Source organism: Macaca thibetana, chromosome 2, assembly GCF_024542745.1.
Source record: "Macaca thibetana thibetana isolate TM-01 chromosome 2, ASM2454274v1, whole genome shotgun sequence".
Taxonomy (NCBI): Eukaryota; Metazoa; Chordata; class Mammalia; order Primates; family Cercopithecidae; genus Macaca; species Macaca thibetana.
In genome coordinates, this window is record NC_065579.1 from 176,200,025 (window position 1) to 176,220,899 (window position 20,875).

Here is a 20,875-nt window from a genome sequence, read left to right on the forward strand (position 1 = left end):
GGGGGCTGGAGCACCGCCCGGAGCGTGCCCACGCCGCCCCGCCTCCAGCCGCCGCGCCGTCGCACAGTGGGCTCGCGGCCGCGCGCAACAGGCCGTGCCGGGTGAGTGGGGCGCTGTCGCTGGCAGCCCAGCGCCGGGGCACGCCTGGTCGTGCCGGATCCCGCGGGGCGCGCGCTGCTGCTTTAGGCACCTGGGCCCGGGTGCGGGTGTGGGAGACCTGCCGGTCGGCGGGAAGCCTCGGTGGCAGGCTTTATGGTTGCCGGACCTGGGACGCGCGCCCAGGCGCCCCACCTCCCCGGAGACCGAGGCAGGGTGGGTGCAGCCCGGATCTAGGGGTATGGTCGCGGAAGCCTTGGGCACAGAGAGTCGCACAAGTGCCCTGCTAATGGTCGCGACCCGGGTTACGAGCGCGCAGAAAGTTTGGAGGTTTGGCAAGGAGGGTGGTGCCGGCTTCCGCCCGCTGGTGGCAGAACTGCCTGTGTGAGCGCGGCCTCCACGTGGGCTGCGCCGCCAGGCGTCAGGTCGGGCCTAAGAGACATGCTCTACAGCTGGGAAACCTGAAGTTCAGGTGTGTGGGGAGAAGGGCAGCTGCATTACATCATAGGCTTCCAATTCATTTACCAACAAATAATTCCACAGCGATTGGCCGACAGCTGGGTTGTCCAACAGGTTACTGAGACCAGGTTATTCACTGTTTTCAGGAAGGATAGACTTGGAGGAAGAGGATCTGATTTTACCACTCGTTAGCTGTAAATCTGGTGTCTCGGGTTTCATATCACTAGGCTCATCTTTGAGCGGAGGAACCTGATTGACCCAGCTTCTTCTGCTGGTGCTGGTTTTTGCCTCCAGGACATCAAGCTTTGTAACATCAAGGTCACCAAAATACATTGAGGTATAGTCCGTTTCCTCTCTCAAATCAAACTAAAAAATAGCTACTGATCACCCCTTTAGGTCAATAGGAGAACCAGTTTTCCCTCTGGATTGATTAACATGTCTCTGAGCCAAAAATAAATGTTTTAGGTCTGGGCAACCTTGTTACAAACAGTATATAATTTCTGACAGCCGTGTGTGTTTAACTGAGCTGCGTTTGACTGTTGTCCTCCATTAGTGGACCGAACATTCATCTAGAGAGCGTATTATGTTGATGCAGATTTCTGGGCCGCAGCCGTCAGAAGTGGCAATCCAGTGGGCTTGATAAGGGACCCAGAAATTTGCATGCTAACAACCTTGCTGGTAACTCTGAACTATATTCGGTAAAACAGTGCCCAGGGGATGTGGAAACTCATACTTCCCTCCCCCGCTTTAGTAGTAACTACTGATGTCTAAAGTGCCTTTTAGCTTTTCCGATACTGTTGAATCCTGAAGTGACAGCTGTCATCAGAAAAATAATCCCCTCTGCACAAACCATCTGTTTTTTCCCTAACTGTTTTGTGTAAGGCCGTTGTGATTTGTCTCCAAAATTGTATACAGACAAAAGATGAAAACGTGAAAAATTCAGCAGACATTTCTTGAGGACCTCCTATGTACCACACTTTGCTTGTTTCTGGGGATATACAAATCCTTTCCTTCAAGAGCTTCCTCACGTCTTCATGTCCTCAAATATGGGAAAGGAGTTTAGGGTACCTTTAAAATATAGTGACTCTCTATCTGTTACCTAGAGTATGGTTGTCAACATTGATTTTCTTATAGGGTTTATCTGTGGGGTAGTCACCAAAGTATGAACCGTAAATCTTTTAGTCTTTTTACATTTAATGCTTATAGTCAACTCAAATGGAAAACCATTGCTCTTCAAAAACTTTTCTGTGATTTTATAGAAATATTTACTCCTATTGGGGTGGTCTCTGAGGCTTATGGGCAAGATTGTGTTGGCTGTACTATTCTAGACAAAGCATTGTCTTCTTTAATTACTATAGTATTGGATTCTAAGATAATGTGTTTTACTTTTTGCTGTTCCCGAAATTGTGATACGTACCTTAAGACTTTCATATGTTTAATGTGGTAGGATGCTTCATCTATTCTCCCCTCTGCTCTAGAAAGCTGTTAAAAGGAATGGTTGTCTTACAGTATGAGTAGTGTGAGAATCAGAAATAGTGTATTTGCCCAGAAACCTCTGAGCTTAGGCTCCAATTAACTGAGCCTCAAATCATTTCAACATGAACATAGAGAAACAAATGATGTAACTTTTTGCCGTATGGGTAGTGAAATTTATATTCTAAGGAAAGCGTTTGTTACACAGTATTGGGGTATATTTTGTTAGTGATTGTAGATGGGAAAGATTCTTTTAAGTGATTTTTTTCGGCATAAGTGTTTTGCATTCTTGTTTAGCCACACTTTCTGGTGAATGTGCTTATACTGTATTCATATATTATGCTTAAAGAAAACAAGCTTTTCGTTTGCATCTTCCTGCTGCTCTCTCCCCTTAAATTTTAAACGGAACAATTGTGAGCGATGAGAGATGTGTGGCTGAATATAAAATTACTGTATAGGGTGCCTTTAGTAATACAAACCTAATAAGCCCATCTAGGTTTTTAAAAATTAAACGTGAGCAATGTGTGTGGTCCCCAAGACCATTCTTAGTTCAGCAATTTGCTAGGAGGACTTGGCTGATTTATTACAGGGAAAGGATGCCAAGCACAGTCAGCAAAGGGAAGAGGCACATGGGTGAAGTTCTGGGGAGACCAAGTACAAGACTCCAAGGGTCTTCGAGCGGCCACACCGGCTGCGCTCAGTTGCTGCAGCAGCTAGTTGTGTCAACACTTGTGAAATTGTTGCCAACCAGAGAAGCTTGTTAGAGACGCAGTGCCCAGGGCTTTTACTGGGGGCTGGTCACTTAGGCCACCCCTGCCTGGCACATACCAACATTTCCAGACTCCTAGAGGAAAGCAGGTGTTGGTATAAACCATAATGATTGTACGTTTTAGGCATGGTGAACCACTCCTATCAGTTAATGGTGGTGGAAACTCTCCCAAAATCTTAAGTTCTCAGACGTCGGCCACAAGCTGCAGTTTCAAAGGATAGCAGTCAGGCCTGCTGTGGAACCTCTTCTGCATAAGCAGTACCCCTTGCCAAATCCATTTTTGTATCTCTTTGTATTTCTACATCACTGGAGAGTTCCATGTACTAGCTATGCTGTGCCTTCCCGAAGCCTTAGTTCTTTCCTTGAGAATTCAAGCGAGTCTGTTTCACTTAAAGGAAACATTTTCAGAAAATGTGTCTTACTGACCACATATCCTAAACACTAAAGTTTATTTTTTTTCCCCTAAGCTTAAAGCTTTACCCCTCTTCTGTAGGATTTTAGTATCCATTTGTATTCGTTTTCCACCATGTCCTGCGTTTCCTTATCAAAAGCACTTGGCCTTTTGAAGGAACTGAGCTGTTTAGAGGGTTTTATACTTTGACATTTCCTTTCTTAATCTGTTCAGTTTACATCTGGGTTTCATCCTAAAGGTTCTTTCATAAGTCCCAACACATCACACAGTATGCAACACATCGTTCCAGGATGCTTACTTCCCAAGCCAAAAGATTAATTCCACTTAGTCTACAGTGTAGCTGAAATACTGCTTAGTTCTAATGACAAAAGAGCAGAGAGCAGTATTCTTGCAATTCTGATAACTCACCAAAGTAGGAAACTCTACCATGTATAAATAACAAGTCTCTGAGAAATTTTGGTTTTTATAAGCACAGTGGTTCTTAACCTTGTCGGGAGATGGGAATCCTTTAAGAATCTGCTGAAAGCAATGGAGTCTCTTCCCAGGGGGAAAGGACTTTAAGATAGAATTTTGCAGTCTCAGGAAATTTAAATAATTTGAATTACAGTTCTTGGAAACAGATGAGGGAGACCTAGCCTTTAAGTATCAATAGTTGTGGTTTGGAGGCAGTTCTAAAGGAGCTTTGCAAGGCTTGGCTGAGTAGCTTCTGCTACTCAGCAGTGTCAGCAGCAGAAGCATCACCTGGGAGCCTGTTGGAACTGTAGAATCTCAGGCTCCACCTGGAGCTAGTGAATCATCTCCTGCATTTTGTTGAGATGCTCAGGTGATCTGTGTGCACATTAAAGTTGGAGAAGTGCTGTGTTAGGGGTTAATGATATTGGTATTATTTAACATCTTCAGTTAAAAAGTTATAGTTTTTTCAAGACTTTAGATGTAACTACTTTTAACGTTCACTTTTCAGCCTTTAGGGGCTTTATTTGTTTCTTTAAATGAAGAGTTTTTGATAAAAGTGGCAGTTTTCAGGAATAAGCTCAGAGTTGGAAGTGAGGAGGTTCAGGTGGTTAGTGGAGACAGGAGAAGGCAGTGGCCTGCTCCAGCCACCAGGAGACACTGTGGGTCCAGGGTGCATTGATTGGCCTGCGCAACAGTTGGGGTGGTGCTGCGGTGAGGAGCACCTGGAAGTGGGCGGCTGTTAATTGTTCTCTAGTCGAATGTTTGTAACTCAGAGTACATCTAATTAGATGTGGGCCCTGATGCTGATGGGAGCCAAATCCAAGATATTTGACTTTGCTGTGTCAAGGACCACAGGCTGAACCTATGAGTAGGAACTGCTGAGACAGTTGAATAGGTTTATTTGGGATAATTATACTGCCTAATAAATAATACCATGACATAGTGCTTGTGTAAAAGAAAAACACGTTCTTCTTTAGATGAATATGTCATCTGAGTGGTGGTTGAGGCTGAATCATATCTTAGAAGAAACGACATTGGCTTAAGGCTGTCTCCTCTCCTGGGGGAAGTAGCTTTGACCTATGAGAGTTCTCATGAAGGTGTAATGGTCATTCAGTTGCGTGTGTACGATCCACTAACACCAATCCTGGCACCTAACCATGTGTGTTTTGTTCTTTTGGTAGGTTTGCCTTTCTTTATTGCTTTGTCTTGAAGACAGAACGATGCCAAAGAAAGCAAAGCCTGCAGGGAGTGGGAAGGAAGAGGGGCCGGTTCCCTGTAAGCAGATGAAGGTAGAAGCAGCTGGGGGGCCTTCAGCTTTAAACTTTGACAGTCCCAGTAGTCTCTTTGAAAGTTTAATCTCGCCCATCAAGACAGAGACTTTTTTCAAGGAATTCTGGGAGCAGAAGCCCCTTCTCATTCGGAGAGATGACCCCGCACTGGCCACATACTATGGGTCCCTGTTCAAGCTAACAGATCTGAAGAGCCTGTGCAGCCGGGGAATGTACTATGGAAGAGACGTGAATGTGTGCCGGTGTGTCAATGGGAAGAAGAAGGTTTTAAATAAAGATGGCAAAGCACACTTTCTTCAGCTGAGAAAAGATTTTGATCAGAAAAGGGCAACGATTCAGTTTCACCAACCTCAGAGATTTAAGGTAACCAGTTTCCTCATTGCAGAATCCTCATACATTTTAAAGTACTAACTTTTGGCCACATAACAGCTCAAGGGTGAATACATAGTTTGATGATGGTTAGCTTCCTGCCAGTTTGAGAAGGGGTAGCACCTCTTTGGTCTAAATGCATTCTAACTAGGATTAAGATTATGTGTTATGTTTTGGCTAAACTGTTAGAAACTCCAGCAACTCAGGGTAGACATTGTTGGGTATCATCGAGCTGCAAAAACTATACTGCAAGTTTATAAAGTCATTAAAGTGGCAGTACAACTGCAGGAGTATGTTCTGTGAGCCAGTTTATGTTTTTCTGTATGATAGACTTTCTATTTGGTTTGTCACATCACCGTAATTTAAGGCATGATAGCATCAAGGTGATCATTTTTTCCCGAAGTTGCCTCCCTTTACTGCCTGCGTCTAAATAGAGGCTTCAGAGCTATGACCAGATCACATGCTAGATGCAAGTTCGATAAAGAGACTTCACCCTTAATGACACCCGAATGGGTGACATTGAGGTACAGGGTCCTGGAACTGCTTCTGGTAAGGCTTCATAGATGGAGGAAATCTTTGCTTTGCAAATGCAGAGGACTGGCAAATTTTTAACTTTTTTTCTATATCAGGGATTGACGTTTGGGAAATAATTTGCCTCCTCTATGCTCGGTTTCTACATTTATAAAATGCAGATTTAGTATGAGCTAACTTGTTTTCCTCAAGGTTTGAGATCTGTATCTCATCTCATGACAGATGGCCCAGAACAGGTGAGGGGCTGTCTGGATTTTAGATAAACTTTTATCCCCGTTCAGAAACCCCCTTCTGTGACCCTCCGTTAAGTCAAAATGGCAACATGGGAGGAGAAAGAGCGGGGTTTGTGAGGTTCCATATTGAGAGCAATGAATTCTGGCTTTATTGATGGTTTCTGAGGCTCTGTTGTCAGTTACCAATAGTGTTTCCAGTGATTTAACTTGAGGTGGCTTGTTACATCCCACTGGCCTTCATCTGGTGAATACCCCTCTCTTTCTTTCTTGTCTAAAAGATCTTGAACCTATTCATACTCTGTATGAAGTATGAGTACTCTTAGATTCAAGACAAGTCCTGATTCCAGCTATTCCATCTCAAGCAATCATACGAAGTTGAAATGTCCCTGAAATGCTAACCTTGTGGCCTAGGCACTCAAAAAGAATTTACAAATCATTTGTCAGACCAAGTTATGATTTGAATTCAGAAAATATGGACACCATCAATAAAATGCCTCTCGCTGAGCTAGTCCTTGACTAGAAGTAGCGCTTTTAAGAGTGGTGTTTAGAAACCTGAAAACTCTATAAACCTAAATGAATTCAGTGAATTTGATTGCGTGTACTTCGGTCATAGACCAGCAGAGAGGTGATGTTTGGCATATGTGTGGTATCCACTGTGGCTGTCATTTCTCTACTTTAGAATCATCTCCCCCGAGGACTTTTCTCTGCTCATCCACCAAAGCCCTGCACATTCCTCGTCTGGGATTCCAGTGTCCAACAACCTGTTTCTTTTGCCTTGTTGACTAGGCTCTGGCTAAGTTTCTTAAAGCAGGAAAGATGAGCTTTCTCAGCCCAAATTCAGCCCTCAGGCCAGACTAGGATGTGCCTTTTTTTTTTTTTTTTCAGGCTGAGTCTCGCTCTGTTGCCCAGGCTGGAGTGCAGTGGCATGATCTCGGCTCACTGCAAGCTCCGCCTCCCAGGTTCAAGTGATCCTTCTGCCTCAGCCCACCTAGTAGCTGGGATTACAGGCACACACCACCATGCCCGGCTAATTTTTGTGTTTTTAGTAGAGACAGGGTTTCACCATGTTGGCCAGGCTGGTCTTGAACTTCTGCCCTCAGGTGATCCACCCACCTCAGCCTCCCAAAGTGCTGGGATTACAGGCATGAGCTACTGTGCTGCGCCTTTTTTTTTTTCAATCTCTTTCTACCACCCATACTGGAGAGACCTGTAAGCCATAGGAGCTCACTCTCTTCCACTAGAGTCTGGATTCTAAGTACTATATTATGAGGTGGTTTGGCATTGTGTGTGTTTCTTTAGTAATGGGCTTATTAACATCAGAATAGAGGAAGTCTAGAAGCAGTTTATCCCTGGCCAGGTTGAGAGACTGTTAGAGTGAACATGCCACCCTTTGTTTATTGGGTCTCAGACTGTGCACAGCTTATTAGTATAGTTAGTTTAAAAATGAGTAAGGGGGCAACCAGGGAGCCATAATAAGTTGTTTGCACTTGCTTTCGGTAATCCATATATTAAAAGTCCTGGTGAGAGGAATTATCACAATTATTTGCATTTTGCTTAGCAGACTAGAGTTTACCAAGTAATTTCATATATTTAAACTTTTGAACTTTCTAACAGGCATTTGAAATAGGGCAGCTTTTGTTCCATTTTCTTTTTTTCTCTTTCTCTTTTTTTTTTTTTGAGACAGAGTCTTGCCCTGTCACCCAGGCTGGAGTGCAGTGGCGCAATCTCGGCTCATTGCAATCTCCACCTCCTGGGTTCAAGCAATTCTCCTGCCTCAGCCTTCTGAGTGGCTGGGATTACAGGTGCATGCCACCACACCTGGCTGGTTTTTTTTTTTTTTTTTTTTTTAGTAGAGATGGGGTTTCAGCATGTTGGCCAGGCTGGCCTCGAACTGCTGACCTTGTGATCCACCTGCCTTGGCCTCCCAAAATGCTGGGATTATAGGCATGAGCCACTGCACCTGGCTGTGGACTCCATTTTCTGTGTGAAAAAACGAGTTCACAGATGTGACCTTTCCATAGCTATTCCAAGCTGATAAGGGTTTCTGACTTCAAATTTAAGGCATTTTCCTACCATACTTTGAAAGATGTAAATTGAAATTTAGTGGGGCTTTTTGTATGTTTGCTTTTGCCTTTCTTTAGGCATATACGCGGACTTCTATTTTAGCCATGGCCTTGAGTTTGGATTCTGAGGGGTAGGTCAGTGGAGAGAGGAGGTCACAGCCAGCCAAGAGAGAGACTTCCGGCTTCTCCCTTTCATTGTTTTAGTTCCTCCTTGGACTCGCCGGATATCGAGTCCTGTGGTAAAGGAGAAGACAGGTTTCAGGAGCCTTGTTTGTGCTTGAGTCAATGTTAATAAAGCAATATCGCTTGTATACTGCTTTGCAATTTAAATAGGATTTGTGATAAATTGTTTTATGCTGTTCACCACAGTGTTTGAGTGGGACTGGTAATATCGTTATCTTAAAGATAAACAACTGAAGTCACCTTGCTTGTAATTATAACTTGAACCGAGGTGGTTTGGCTCCAGATCTCTTCTAGTAGGCCACGGTTGGCAGATTCAGGGGCTAAAGGTCCTGGTGAAATAGAAAAATGGTGCCATTGATAGCATTTTCAGTAACCTTTAAGAAGAAAAGAGACATATTCATCAGTTACAGACCCTGAGAGTTGGGTCGGGAACCATACAATCACCTACACAGTTCTGAAAGACCTCTCATGCCGTCAGAGAGAGAGAGAGAGAGAGAGAGAGAGAGAAGCCCTGGTTTTCTAGTGGTTCCAGTTACTATATAAAAATAATTGCAGAACCAGGTCCTGTTGGCCTTTCCCTGAAATAAATTAGGCCCTTTTGGAGCTCTGTTAACTCTTTGGAGCTATTCAGATGATATTAAATTATTTTTTCTGTGTTAAGTAGAAACTCTGAGATCTATAAATAGAGAGGCCCAGTGGTCTGTATAAAGATGTCCTTGGCTAAGTCCATGGCTCATATCTGTAATCCTAGCACTTTGGGAGGCCAGAGTAGGAGGATAACTTGAATCCAAGAGTTTGATACCAGTCTGGGCAGCAAAGTGAGACCATCATCTCTACAAAAAGAAAAAAAAAAAAAAAGAAAAAAATTAGCCGGGCAAAGTGGCATGCACCTGCAGTCCCAGCTACCTGGGAGGCTGAGATGTGAGGATCATTTAAGTCTGGGATGTGGAGGCTGCAGTGAACTGTGATTGTGAGCACACCACTGCCCTTCAGCCTGGGTGACAGAGCGGACTGTGCCTTAAAAAAGTCTTTTTTCGTATTGACCCAGTTCTTCCCGGTGGATGTTTTTAATACAGTGGATTCTTTTTCACTCCTGTGGTAGAAGGGACTCCCAAGCTGTGGTCATTGGTTTGCTCAGCAAATACTCAAATATGTTGTCATGCAGTCTGTGTGCCAGGCACCGTACATTCATATGTTTAAAACTTTAGTCTCTTTAGTGTCCTGTGTGATTTGTCTTTTCTTAAATTATCTGAAGGGTATGGGCTCTGGAGCCATGCTGCCTGAATTTGAATCCTGGCTCCATCGTTTACTAGTTGCATGTTCTCACGCCTCAGTTTCCTTGTCTGTAAACTGAAGATAATGATAGTACCCTCTCTAAACTGAAAGTAATGGTAGTACTGTCTTTATGAGGCAGGGTTATTGTGAGGGTTGCATAATTAATATGTGTAAAGCACTTGGAGACAGTGCCTGGCACATAGGAAGTGCTAATATCTACATGGCCTAATTGCCCCCTCCTCTGTTCTCGTCAGCCTTGGTAAAATCAGACTTCTTTCTCTCTCATGGGAATATATGGCCCATCGCTAGGCCCCTCAGTCTGATGTCTGCTCTAAAGAGTTGATAGTAGAGAGAGGGAACATTACCCAGCCTGTTATTCCTTCTCTGTCTGTACCTTCTTCCTATGTGATCATTTCTGTTCCCATTGCTTTAAATATCTGGTTTGTGTAGGCAATTCCCAAGTGTAAATCTACAGTCCTTCGTTTCTCCCAGAACTTCAGACCGACTTAAAGCATCTCCATGTGGGGGGTCTTAGCATCCCAAACTTAACATTCCTAATCTAAAACTCTTTTTTTTTTTGTCCTGAGAACTTGTTTTTTTGTAAGTTTTTTGCATCTCATTACATGGAAAGGGGAACTGATTGCCCACGTCAAAAACCCAGGAGTATTTTTTTTAACTCCTCCCCTCTACATTGAGTCTGTCAGCAAGTCCTGTCTGTCCTGCTTCTAGAGTGCATCCCACTCTTCTATTTCCCTCCATGCCTTTCTTACCACCCCAGTCACTTCCCGCTTGAGCTGCTGTCTGAGAAGCTTCCTCACTAGTCTCTCTGACTTCCACTCTTTTCTACAGTGCATTCTTCACACAATAGCCAGGGTGAGCTTTCAAAAATGTAAATTGGATTGTGTCCTTCCTTGCTTAAAAGCCTTCCGGACTCACAGTTGCCCACCTTGTCAGTCTCCCCTTTATCTGTTCACATCTGTTGCATGGTGTTTCTGCACTGGAATGGAAGATTTTTGAGGCCATGGGTATTGGCTGTATCATTGCATAATTCCCAGTGTCTGGTATATAATAGTTGCGCAGTAAAGACTTCCTAAGTGAACAAGAGCATGCTCTTACTCTTATTTCTAATACATTTTTCACCACCCCCACCCCCGGACCCTTTTTTTTTCCTTTTTTGTAAAGGATGAGCTTTGGAGGATCCAGGAGAAGCTGGAATGTTACTTTGGCTCCTTGGTTGGCTCGAATGTGTACATAACTCCCGCAGGATCTCAGGGCCTACCGCCCCATTATGATGATGTCGAGGTAAGAGAGGGAGAAAATTGCTCCATGCTGGGAAGAACAAGTTGTTGAGAGCCTGGTTTAGTAGAGTTGTCAGGGTGAGTTCACATTATTCTCTAAGGCTCTTAGGTCTGTATTCACTCTTTCTGTGCAGTGTCTGGAGATATTGATTTCATCAAAATGTTGGGCCAAAGTAAATCCCACTAAACTGGTTTCCCATTCTGTCTCAAAGGAAGAGATTGTTTCCAACCTTACTAATTTAAAGAGCCACACATTCCTTTGAAACAAGTATTTATTGAATTTATCTACAGAAAGGTGTGCTTGGCTTTTCCTTTAATTTCACAAAGTATGGTCCTTAATAAGGTGAGGTCACAATCCTTCATCTGCTTTCATTTTGTTCTTTTTCAGTAGCTGCCAAAAATATGTATATATTTTCCATTTGTGAAAATCTTGGGGCAGCTTGAATGAGGGTCATGGTTTCACTTAAGTATTGGCATCTTGACAAGTGTTGATTTCACTCTGATGTGGCTGCCAAACAAATTTAACTCTTTGGCTTATGTATTCCATAGTTTTATTTTTGTCCTCATATAAGGTGTAAACACAGAGTTATTAGTAAAAAGTCCCCTTTTTCTCCTGTGGTAGCAATTTGACATCAATACATTTTCCCAAAATGTTATTTTTAAGGTTTTTAATAGAATATTAAAATATCTTTGACTGATTAAAGAATAAAAAATGCTAACTTTTCCTGTCTGCCCAGGCCCTTTCAACATTCAGGATTTAGACCTTCAGTAATATCTGAAGCTTGGCTTTTCCATCAGAGATTATGGGCTTTCAGCTGTCTGATAGAAGATTTAAAGGAATGAGATAGTGGAATATAAAGAACTCAGCGAGGCTCTAAGAAAGTGAAAAGAATGAATATCAAGTGTCAGGATTCATGATTCCCTGTTTTTAAAAATAAAACCCAGTAGTGGCAACTTCCGTTTAGCTGTGGAATGACATGCATTTCTCATCTTTCATTTTTATTTTTTATCGGAAACTTGTACCGTTGACCCTTGAGCAGAGTGGGGGTTAGTGCTGCCAACACCTGGTGCAGTCCGAAATCCGCTTGTAACTTTTGACTCCCCCAAAATTTAACTACTAGTAGCCTACCATTGCCTAGATATCTTACTGATAGCATAAATTGGTTAACACTTACTTTGTATGTTATATGTGTTGTATACTTTATTCTTCAATAAAGTAATCTGGAGAAAAGTTATTAAGAAAATTGGAAGAAAGAGAAAATATATTTCTAGTACTGTATCAATACTGTGAGTTTACATCATTTGTTTACAAGCTAAATTGTCCATCTGAAACTGTGGGCAGCCACAGCTGCAGGCCTTAGTCTACAGCACACATCAAGCAATTCAACTTTTTCTTGTAATGTTACAACTTTTTTCTGCTTCTCAGGAGTACTTGGAGTAGTCATAGTGGCACTTCATATGGGTCCCATGGTATTATTCAAGGCTTAAGGTGTTGCACTCAACATGATGAAAAATACACAAGAACTGTTGAGAGATCACTTTTTACTGTGATACACAATTCACTGGAGAGAGGAACGGTTCATGTGGAGATAATTAGCATCACACTTGAGCTCATGGCAATAGCAACAGGAGGTAGTACAAAATTATTACAGTAGTACAATATGTACTAAAGTTAATTTTATTCAGCTATTCCATATTGCATCTTTAAGTTCGTTTACCTTTCTTGACTGCAAATGGTGACATGTATGGTCTGGAAGTATTTGTATGGGTAAGTTTTGATAAATTTTAACCTTTCATAATAGATTTGTGAATATGTTATGGTAGTAGATGATAGACTAATATCTATATGTTTTTATATTGGATGCATTTATGAAATTCTTAATTCTTTTGATATTTTTCATGTTTTTCAAGTTGTTGCAAATCTCCCCCAAATTTTCCAATATATTTATTGAAAAAAATCAGCATATAAGCACACCTGCACGGTTCATCCCCATACCGTCAGGCCAGGTGCAGTGGCTCACGCCTGTAATCGCTTTGGGAGGCCAAGGCGGGAGGATTGTTTAAAGCCAGGAGTTCAAGACCAGCCTGGGCAACAAAGCAACACCCCAAATTGTGACACTGCACTCCAGCCTGGCCAGCAGAGTGAGACTGTCTCTAACAGAAAAAAACAAAACAAACAAAAAAACCTATGTTGTTCAAGGTTCACCTATATATTTGTCTAAACCCTTAGAGGGCTAATATTCTGGAAGCACTTTGTGTGTGACTTGTCAGGAAGCTCTCTGATGCTCCTGGGCCTTGTGGGTCTCTAGGTTTTCATCCTGCAGCTGGAGGGAGAGAAACACTGGCGCCTCTACCACCCCACTGTGCCCCTGGCACGAGAATACAGCGTGGAGGCCGAGGAAAGGATCGGCAGGCCGGTGCATGAGTTCATGCTGAAGGTATGTGATGACCATTGTGGGCACCTCATTGTTGGAGCCATTGTGGTTTTCTCTGTTGCTAAGACAAGTTCAGGCTCAAGGTTTAGAGTTCGTGTGCTGGTCCCCATGGGAATGTAGCCCTGGGTCTCAGGGCAGGGTGACTGTCATTGCCATCAGCCAGCACATGCAATTTCTGAAAGAGTCTTGGTGGTTTGCGCTTGGAGACTTGAGTTAAGGAAGTATTAAGTTCATTTCCCAAATAACCTGTCTTCATGTGCAGTTCAAGTTCAACAGGAAGAAAGAGAATTCAGTGAACCATTTACTGCTCTAAAGGAAAAATGGAAGCTCTGGCCTTGGTCAGCTTCTCCACATCTAAGACAGTGGTCAGCACAGGGCTGGAAGTTGCTTAGACAGAGGATAGCCAGGGATCCCTTAGTTTTTTTTGTTGCTAAAATTCCGGTGTGACTCATTTTCATCCTGGTTTTATGGCACACTATCTCTGTAGCCCCTGCATACAGTTACCAGAACAGTAGTAATCAGGAAAGCTCTTGAGGATTCTTTCTCCGGGGATTCGGGTGGCTTGATCACGTGCAGAATCCTTGGCATCCTACTGCTGAGAAAATCTGTCTTTGAGCAGTTAACATCGAAGGGAACGTAGCCAGTCCCTAGCAGGAGAGGTTGTTGAGGGAAAGAATGTTACGGGGATAGTAGTTCCATGATTCAACTTTATACTCTTTCTTAAAACATGTAACTTAATTTCCTTTAGCATTAAAACAATAGTCATTTTAAACCATTCCAAAGATGCTGCCAACCTGACACATTTGCATATACTTATTGTTTTTCTTGTGTCTCGAAGTTATAATTAGTCTGTTTCTTACTCAGTGCCTTGTGTGTTTCTTGATTTCAAGATCTTTCCCTACCTCCCAGTAACGAAGGGAAACAATCTTGCTTTTTAGGATGGGTGCCTATATTATAGGATACTTCAATAAATAAACAACAGTAAAGGTAACCTTACTGGGTTTTTAATGCTTTCAGTCAGTGGTCATCAAACTGTAGCCCATGGGCCAGAAAATCTGGCCTACTGCCCGTTTTTGTAAAGAGTTTATTGGAACACAGCCACACCCATTCCTTAATGTACTGTTCACTCAGCACCAGCAGAGCGGACTAGTTGTCACAGAGATCACGTGGCCCACAAACCAAAAACATGTACTGTCTTTCCATTTGGCTCTTCACAGAGTTTGCCAGCTTCTGCTTTTGTTGCACCATGTTTACATAGATTCGTGGTTGGTTATCTTTAAAGACTAAGCCATCAATAGTCTGGAGGTCAGGGCTAAGTTACTCAGGCTAATGACCTGGCTACTTGCTCTGCCCGAGAAGGTCAGGCTTCATAGTGGCCTTTAAGTGTAAAGGGGGTGGATTCTTTGTATTGTTGCTATGCCCATTAAACACGCAGTGAACAGAGTCCAGTAAGAGATGCCCTGAGTCTCCTGGACGGAGAAAGACCATGTTATGCAGTGTTGTTCAACTGTGTATGTGTATGTGCATGTGAGGTTTTTTTTTTTATTTTTTATATTTTTTAGACAGAGTCTCGCCCTGTCACCCAGGCTGGAGGGCAATAGTGCAATTTTGGCTCACTGCAACCTCCGCCTCCCGGATTCAAGCGATTCTCCTGCCTCAGCCTCCTGACTACCTGGGATTACAGGTGCCCGCCATCACGCCTGGTTAATTTTTTGTATCTTTAGTAGAGACAGGATTTCACCATGTTGGCCAGGCTGGTCTCAAACTCCTGACCTGGTGATCCACCTGCCTCAGCCTCCCAAAGTGCTGGGATTACAGGCGTGAGCCGCCACGCCCCGCCACCGCATCCCATCCACATTTGAGCTTTTAACCAGTGGGCCTCTTCAGGCGAAACCTTGTGTCAATGCCCAAAGATGAAATAGGCTGAGTGGCTGTGGTTGAGGGATGGGCATGAGAGGGTGACGGTGGGGACCTTGGAGCCCTTATCTGCTGCTTGCCCCTACACCAGTGGCAGCCTGTGTGGTTCATCTGCAGACCCAGACTCCCAGGATGAGAGCACCCCTGTGATGGAAACACCGCTCTGTGGCTCAGGGATCTGACAGATCTGAGTTTGAATTCAGCTGCTCTCACTTATTAGCTGTATGTCCTTGGTCAAGTTATTTATCCAAATCTCAGTTTCCTCTTTATTAAAATGGAGATCATGATATTTACCTTGTAGGCTATGAGGATTGAAAAATTTTATTTTGCTGCCTCCTTTACAATAAAAATCTTTAGGTGGGGCGCGGTGGCTCACGCCTGTAATCCCAGCACTTTGGGAGGCCGAGGCAGGTGGATCACCTGAGGTCAGGAGATCGAGACCAGCCTGCCAACATGGAGAAACCCCGTCTCTACTGAAAATACAAAATTAGCTGGGCGTGGTGGCTCATGCCTGTAATCCCAGCTACTCAGGAGGCTGAGGCAGGAGAATCACTTGAACCCAGGAGGCGGAAGTTGCAGTGACCGAGATTGTGCCATGGCACTCCAGCCTGGGCAACAAGAGCGAAACTCCGTCTCAAAAAAAAAAAAAAAATCTTTAGAGGCAATATCTGTATGTCTGTCTTGTTTTCCTGTTGCTTCTTGTCAAATTACCACTACATCAGTGGTTTAAAACAACATAAATTCATTATCTTACGCTTCTGGAGGTCCGGAGCCCAAAAGGGGTTTCTCTGGGGTTGCTGTACTGCATTCCTTCAGGAGACTGTGGGGGAGGATGTTTACTTGCCTTTTCCAGCCAGGAGGGTGGGGCAAATGTGTATGAAATCAATGAAATATACAGTCATGTGCCACTTGACGTTTTAGTCAACAAACAACAGACATATGTGACAGTTGTCCCATGAGGTTATAATGAAGCTGAAAAATTCCTATCACCTAGTGTTACTGTAGCCGTTGTAAAATGTTGTAGTGTGAAGCATTACTCCCGTGTTTGTGGTGATGCTGCTGTGAACAACCCTACTTCTTTGCTAGTCGTGTAAAAGTGTACAGTGGGGTCCTGGGTTCTCCCATTCACTTACCATCACCGATGGGCTCGCCCGGAGTATGTAGATGTACCATGTTTTATTGTTTATACTGTATTTTTGCTTGTCCACATTTAGATATGTTTAAGTACACAAACATCATTGTGTTACAGTTTTCTACAGTATTCAGTACAGTCACGTGCTGTATAGGTTTGGAGCCTAGGAGCAGTAGGCTGCACCATGTAATCTTGGTAGTACCCTATACTACCTAGATCTGTAAGTACACTTTGATGTTTGCACAGTGACAAACCACTTTTCTCAGAACATAACCCCATTGTTAAGTGACGTGTGACTGTATACATAAGAGTCTCACTCGGGCTGGCACAGAGACACTCAGTGAACGATAGTTATAATTATCAGTAAAGCATTTACTTGAAGTACTGTCAGTTTGTTGTCATTCAGGGAAAATTTGCAACCAAGATAGCTCTTATGAATATACATCATGATATATTCCTGTTGCTTAAAGCTCGTATTTCTTGAGCTCTTTCTCCAGGGCTCATGGTCTTAACCATTGCACTAGACTGACTCTTGTAGTTGCAGAGAGAAGATGAGCTGCCCTCCAGATTCCCTCTTTTCTCTGTAGGTAGCTGCTGTATGGAATGTTTCGGCCTGAGTGGGATTAGGAAGGAGGTAGCTCAGGGCAGGAGTAATGTGGGGAGAAGGTTTTGGTCCATTCACTTGGAATAGGGTGAGGGAGGCTCAGCTGCCTAGGAAAATGATGAATCTTTGATGACATCTGATTTTTCAGTTCAAATAAGGATTGTATAGTTTTTCAATTCATCCCAACATTCATTGAGCCTGTGTTGAGTGCTAGGTGCTTTGCTAGGGTAGGCTCTGAGAAAGACAAGAGGGTAAGATACAGACCCTGCGCCTGGGAGTACTCAAAAATTATCAGGAAGTGGGAAACTGGCAGATAAGATCATGTCATCCAATCACATGCCCATCATGGCCCTAAGAGCTTGGAAGCAGTACCTCTAACCCTCAGAATAATCCTGTAAGTTTTGGGGCTATGAACCTCCATTTTACAGATAAAGAAACTGAGACTTTGGGCAGGTAATTGCCAGATCATCAGCCAGTAAGTGGCAGTGTCTATGTGACTCTAAATTAAAGCTCCTACTGTTAACCCCTGAAGCATGCAAGAGGGAGGAAGCAGGCTTCCCAGGCACAGGGTGTTACTATCCTTGATCCCTATATCAGGACAGGGTACTCTCAGGTGAGTCTAGTCTCAGCTTGAGAATGAAAAGATAGTTCCTCAGGCACTGAGAGCCCCTCGTGGATTGTGGTTAACAGTGACAGGCTCACGGACACAGAGAAGCTAGACTAGCTGCACATGACATGAGCCCAGCGTATCGACTGCGTCTTGAGGTCGCGGTTTCTCAAATGGCGAACTGAGACTCAAAGCCCACATTTATCTCCCTGAAATAAAGAGGACTGAGAGGAATACTTATTAACTTCTCTCCCCTTTCCTATTGCTTCCTTTAGCCGGGTGATTTGTTGTACTTTCCCAGAGGAACCATTCATCAAGCGGATACTCCTGCGGGGCTGGCCCACTCGACTCACGTGACCATCAGCACCTACCAGAACAAGTAAACACGGCCTCCCGGCTGCGCACGCTAGGACAGCGCCGAGTCCTGGCCACAGCAGCCACGTTCGGGAGGGACATGAGGGAGTTGGCCCCTACCTCCTGTGCAGACCCCGGGGTTTCTGTGTCCTTTGCTGACTTCCACATTCCTTTGATGTCCCATGTATGTGACTGGCCCCTCTGGACTTGCCCCTGGGGACATCATGAACCTGACTCTATGTAGGACATGGGGCGTTGCCCAAATAGAGAGTCCTATAGTTTGGAAAGAAAGAAACGAGCTGTGAGTACATCAGTGTGTTAGTGACGCCAGGCTGGGCTCGTACTCTCTCTTTTTATTTTTAGTATAAAATATATAGAACATAAAATATATCATTTTGAACCATTTTAAAGCATATATAGTTTGACATTAATTACAGTCACACTCTTGTGCAACCATCACCACTGTTCGTTTCTAAAACATTTTTATTCCAACAGAAACTCTGTACCCATTGAAATCTCTTGATCTCTTTTGAGGGGTTCTCTTTTTACAGTCCATGAAGTTAAAGTCGGACAGGCAGTCTGGAACAGCAGGAACTAAAGTGCATGTGCTGACAGCAGTTCCAATTAAAATCCTGTTTCATTTCAGCTAGTACCTCCTCACTGGGTGGCAGTGCTATGTGAGTTATATCCAAAAAGCAGCAACCTTGCTGGCCCAAATCATATTTAAAATACTAATCATGCCCAGGCATGGTGGCTCACTCCTGTAATCCCAGCACTTTGGGAGGCCGAGGGGGGTGGATCGCTTGAGGTCAGAAGTTTGAGACCAGCCTGGCCAACATGGTGAAACCCCGTCTCAACTAAAAAAAAAAAAAAAAAAAAAAAAAAAAATACAAATATTAGCCAGGTGTGGTGGTGTGCACCTGTAATCCCAGCTACTCTGGAGGTTGAGGCAGGAGAATCACTTGAACACAGGAGGTGGAGGTTGCAGTGAACCAAATCTCGCCACTGCACTCCAGCCTGGGTGACAGAGCAAGTCTCTGTCTCAGGAAAAAAAAGTACTAGTCATGAGTTAATGTGTTAAGCAGATACGTACTAGACATTGTGTTTGTTGCTGGGAATTCAAAGATTGTATTGAAGGGACTTTGAGAGAGCTTATACTTTGGAAGTGGTTGTAGAAGAGATGGTGTGATAAATTCTATTGTAGGTTTGCGGAGGAGACTCTTGGAGCTTAGAGGAATGCATTTAGCTAAGTAGGGGGGTTAGAGAAGGCTTCAGAAATAACACCAGTGCTGAGTGAGTCTTTAAGGATGAGTAAGTAGGGGTGGGTCAGCAGATGAGAGTAGGAGCGGACATTCTAGGTCCAAGGAATGGCAAGTCCCCTCCTACCTTCAAGGCCAGAACTTGCAAAACAAGTTAGTAAGCATACCTCTGCTTCTTCATCAGACTTTTCAGTGTGAATTTCACCTCTACATTTAAAAGACTTACTGGAGGAACTAGCTGAGGTCTGGCCCTAGTGTAGTGCTACCTTTCCCACAAGTAGAAAGCCCAAGCTTGTATTAGGCTTCCATTTTGAAAAATGCCCTCATCACTGTGGCTACGTAGGTTCCTTGCATCTTAAGGGACAGAAAGTCACCAAAGCCAGCTCAAGAAGCACAGAGTCACTTGAGGGAGTGAGTCCTAGAAACTATAGAAGGGCCAGGCCACGGAGAGGCTGGAATCAGAAGTCCATTCTGGATTCAGAGCAGTTCTGGACCACATAGTTTGGCCCTTTGAACATCGTGCATCTGCTGGTGTCCCATCATTAATGTTTCTCAGCTGCTCCCTTTCTGTAATTCTCTTTTCCATTTCTCTTGCTGCTACCAACTGGTTTTCTAGCAACTGGTGTTTTCTCCCTTCTATTCCTTCTGTAGCTTCTGTTTACTCATAACATTAAGCCATCACCAGTTGGTGCTCTGACCTCCCTCTATCTCATTGATCCTATTAGCTTTTGCTTCTGCTAAGGACCTGACTCACTCTCTGTTTCCCAGTCCCAAGAGTGAAGAACTGGCCGGCTGCCCCTGGGTCCTATTCATTTCTTCTCCATTCAGCTGGGGCTGGAGAAGAGCTTCCTAAGTTACAGAAGTTGCCTGCCTAGGGTTGTGGGTGGGTACCATGATCAATGTGTCCAGGCTGGATTTTGACCTGTGTCTTGGTCAGTGATGCTGGAGCTAGAATGAGAAGATGTGACTTGCGGGCCATTGCTCCCCAGAAATGATCCTGTGCTTTGAGCCTAATGCTCCTTCAGATACCATGGAAAGGTGAATATTTGGGGCCTCTTCCTAACACCTCTCAAGGTAGCATTGTTGGAGTGTTTGGGGGTCTGCTGTATGTCGTTGATTTGGTGGTTTTACCAAAGTGAACCCTTCAAGAGATATTCCTAAATTGTGCGAAGTCCCCATGTCTATTCCGAATATTCTTAGAAGAGCACTATTTAACTTCTACTAAATTCCTCCACGAACTGTTGCTGTATGACTTCCACCTACAAAACCCTGCAAAGGAAGCACATATTTTATGTGCTGAGAGATCTGCATACGCCCTCCAGGTTGAGACTCAACGAAAGATGCAGGGTTGGATATCACATTAAGTCACAAAGCAGTGAGGCTGCCAGCTAGTAGACGTCTTGGGAAAACTGTCTCTCATGTGGCTTTTGTCCTCCTTTGCAACTTTTCTGGGAGGGAAGCATAACAGTGTTAATTTTGCTTACTGAGTGAGAAGTAAAAGTCATACTGTGAATTTCCATTTTCCACTCTCCGGCAGTTTGAAATCTGCTGGTGACACAGGAAAATGTTAAATTGCTAAGAAATGTTTAAAGAGAGCATCCCCACAGAGTGCGTTTCTTACACCGGCACACACTTAGGACCAGATACCCCAGAGAAAGCAAAGG

The 20,875-nt window shown here is 43.8% G+C and overlaps 1 protein-coding gene across 6 annotated transcripts in view; it reads left to right on the forward strand.

Moving 5' to 3' along the window:
* The first annotated feature begins 24 nt into the window (after positions 1 to 24).
* RIOX2 (ribosomal oxygenase 2) overlaps positions 25 to 20,875 on the forward strand; it is a 28,093-nt gene continuing 7,242 nt past the window's right edge. For 3 of the 6 annotated variants that reach the window (XM_050782062.1, XM_050782066.1, XM_050782067.1), the window contains exons 1-5: positions 37 to 101; positions 4,844 to 5,314; positions 10,788 to 10,907; positions 13,213 to 13,341; positions 17,874 to 17,977. In XM_050782062.1, the coding sequence (XP_050638019.1) occupies positions 4,883 to 5,314; positions 10,788 to 10,907; positions 13,213 to 13,341; positions 17,874 to 17,977 (785 nt within the window). In that variant the 5' untranslated portion in view covers positions 37 to 101; positions 4,844 to 4,882. Of the gene's footprint in view, positions 569 to 701; positions 893 to 4,843; positions 5,315 to 10,787; positions 10,908 to 13,212; positions 13,342 to 17,873; positions 17,978 to 20,875 lie in introns of all 6 variants that reach the window. The other 3 variants (XM_050782061.1, XM_050782064.1, XM_050782063.1) reach the window with 2 other exon arrangements.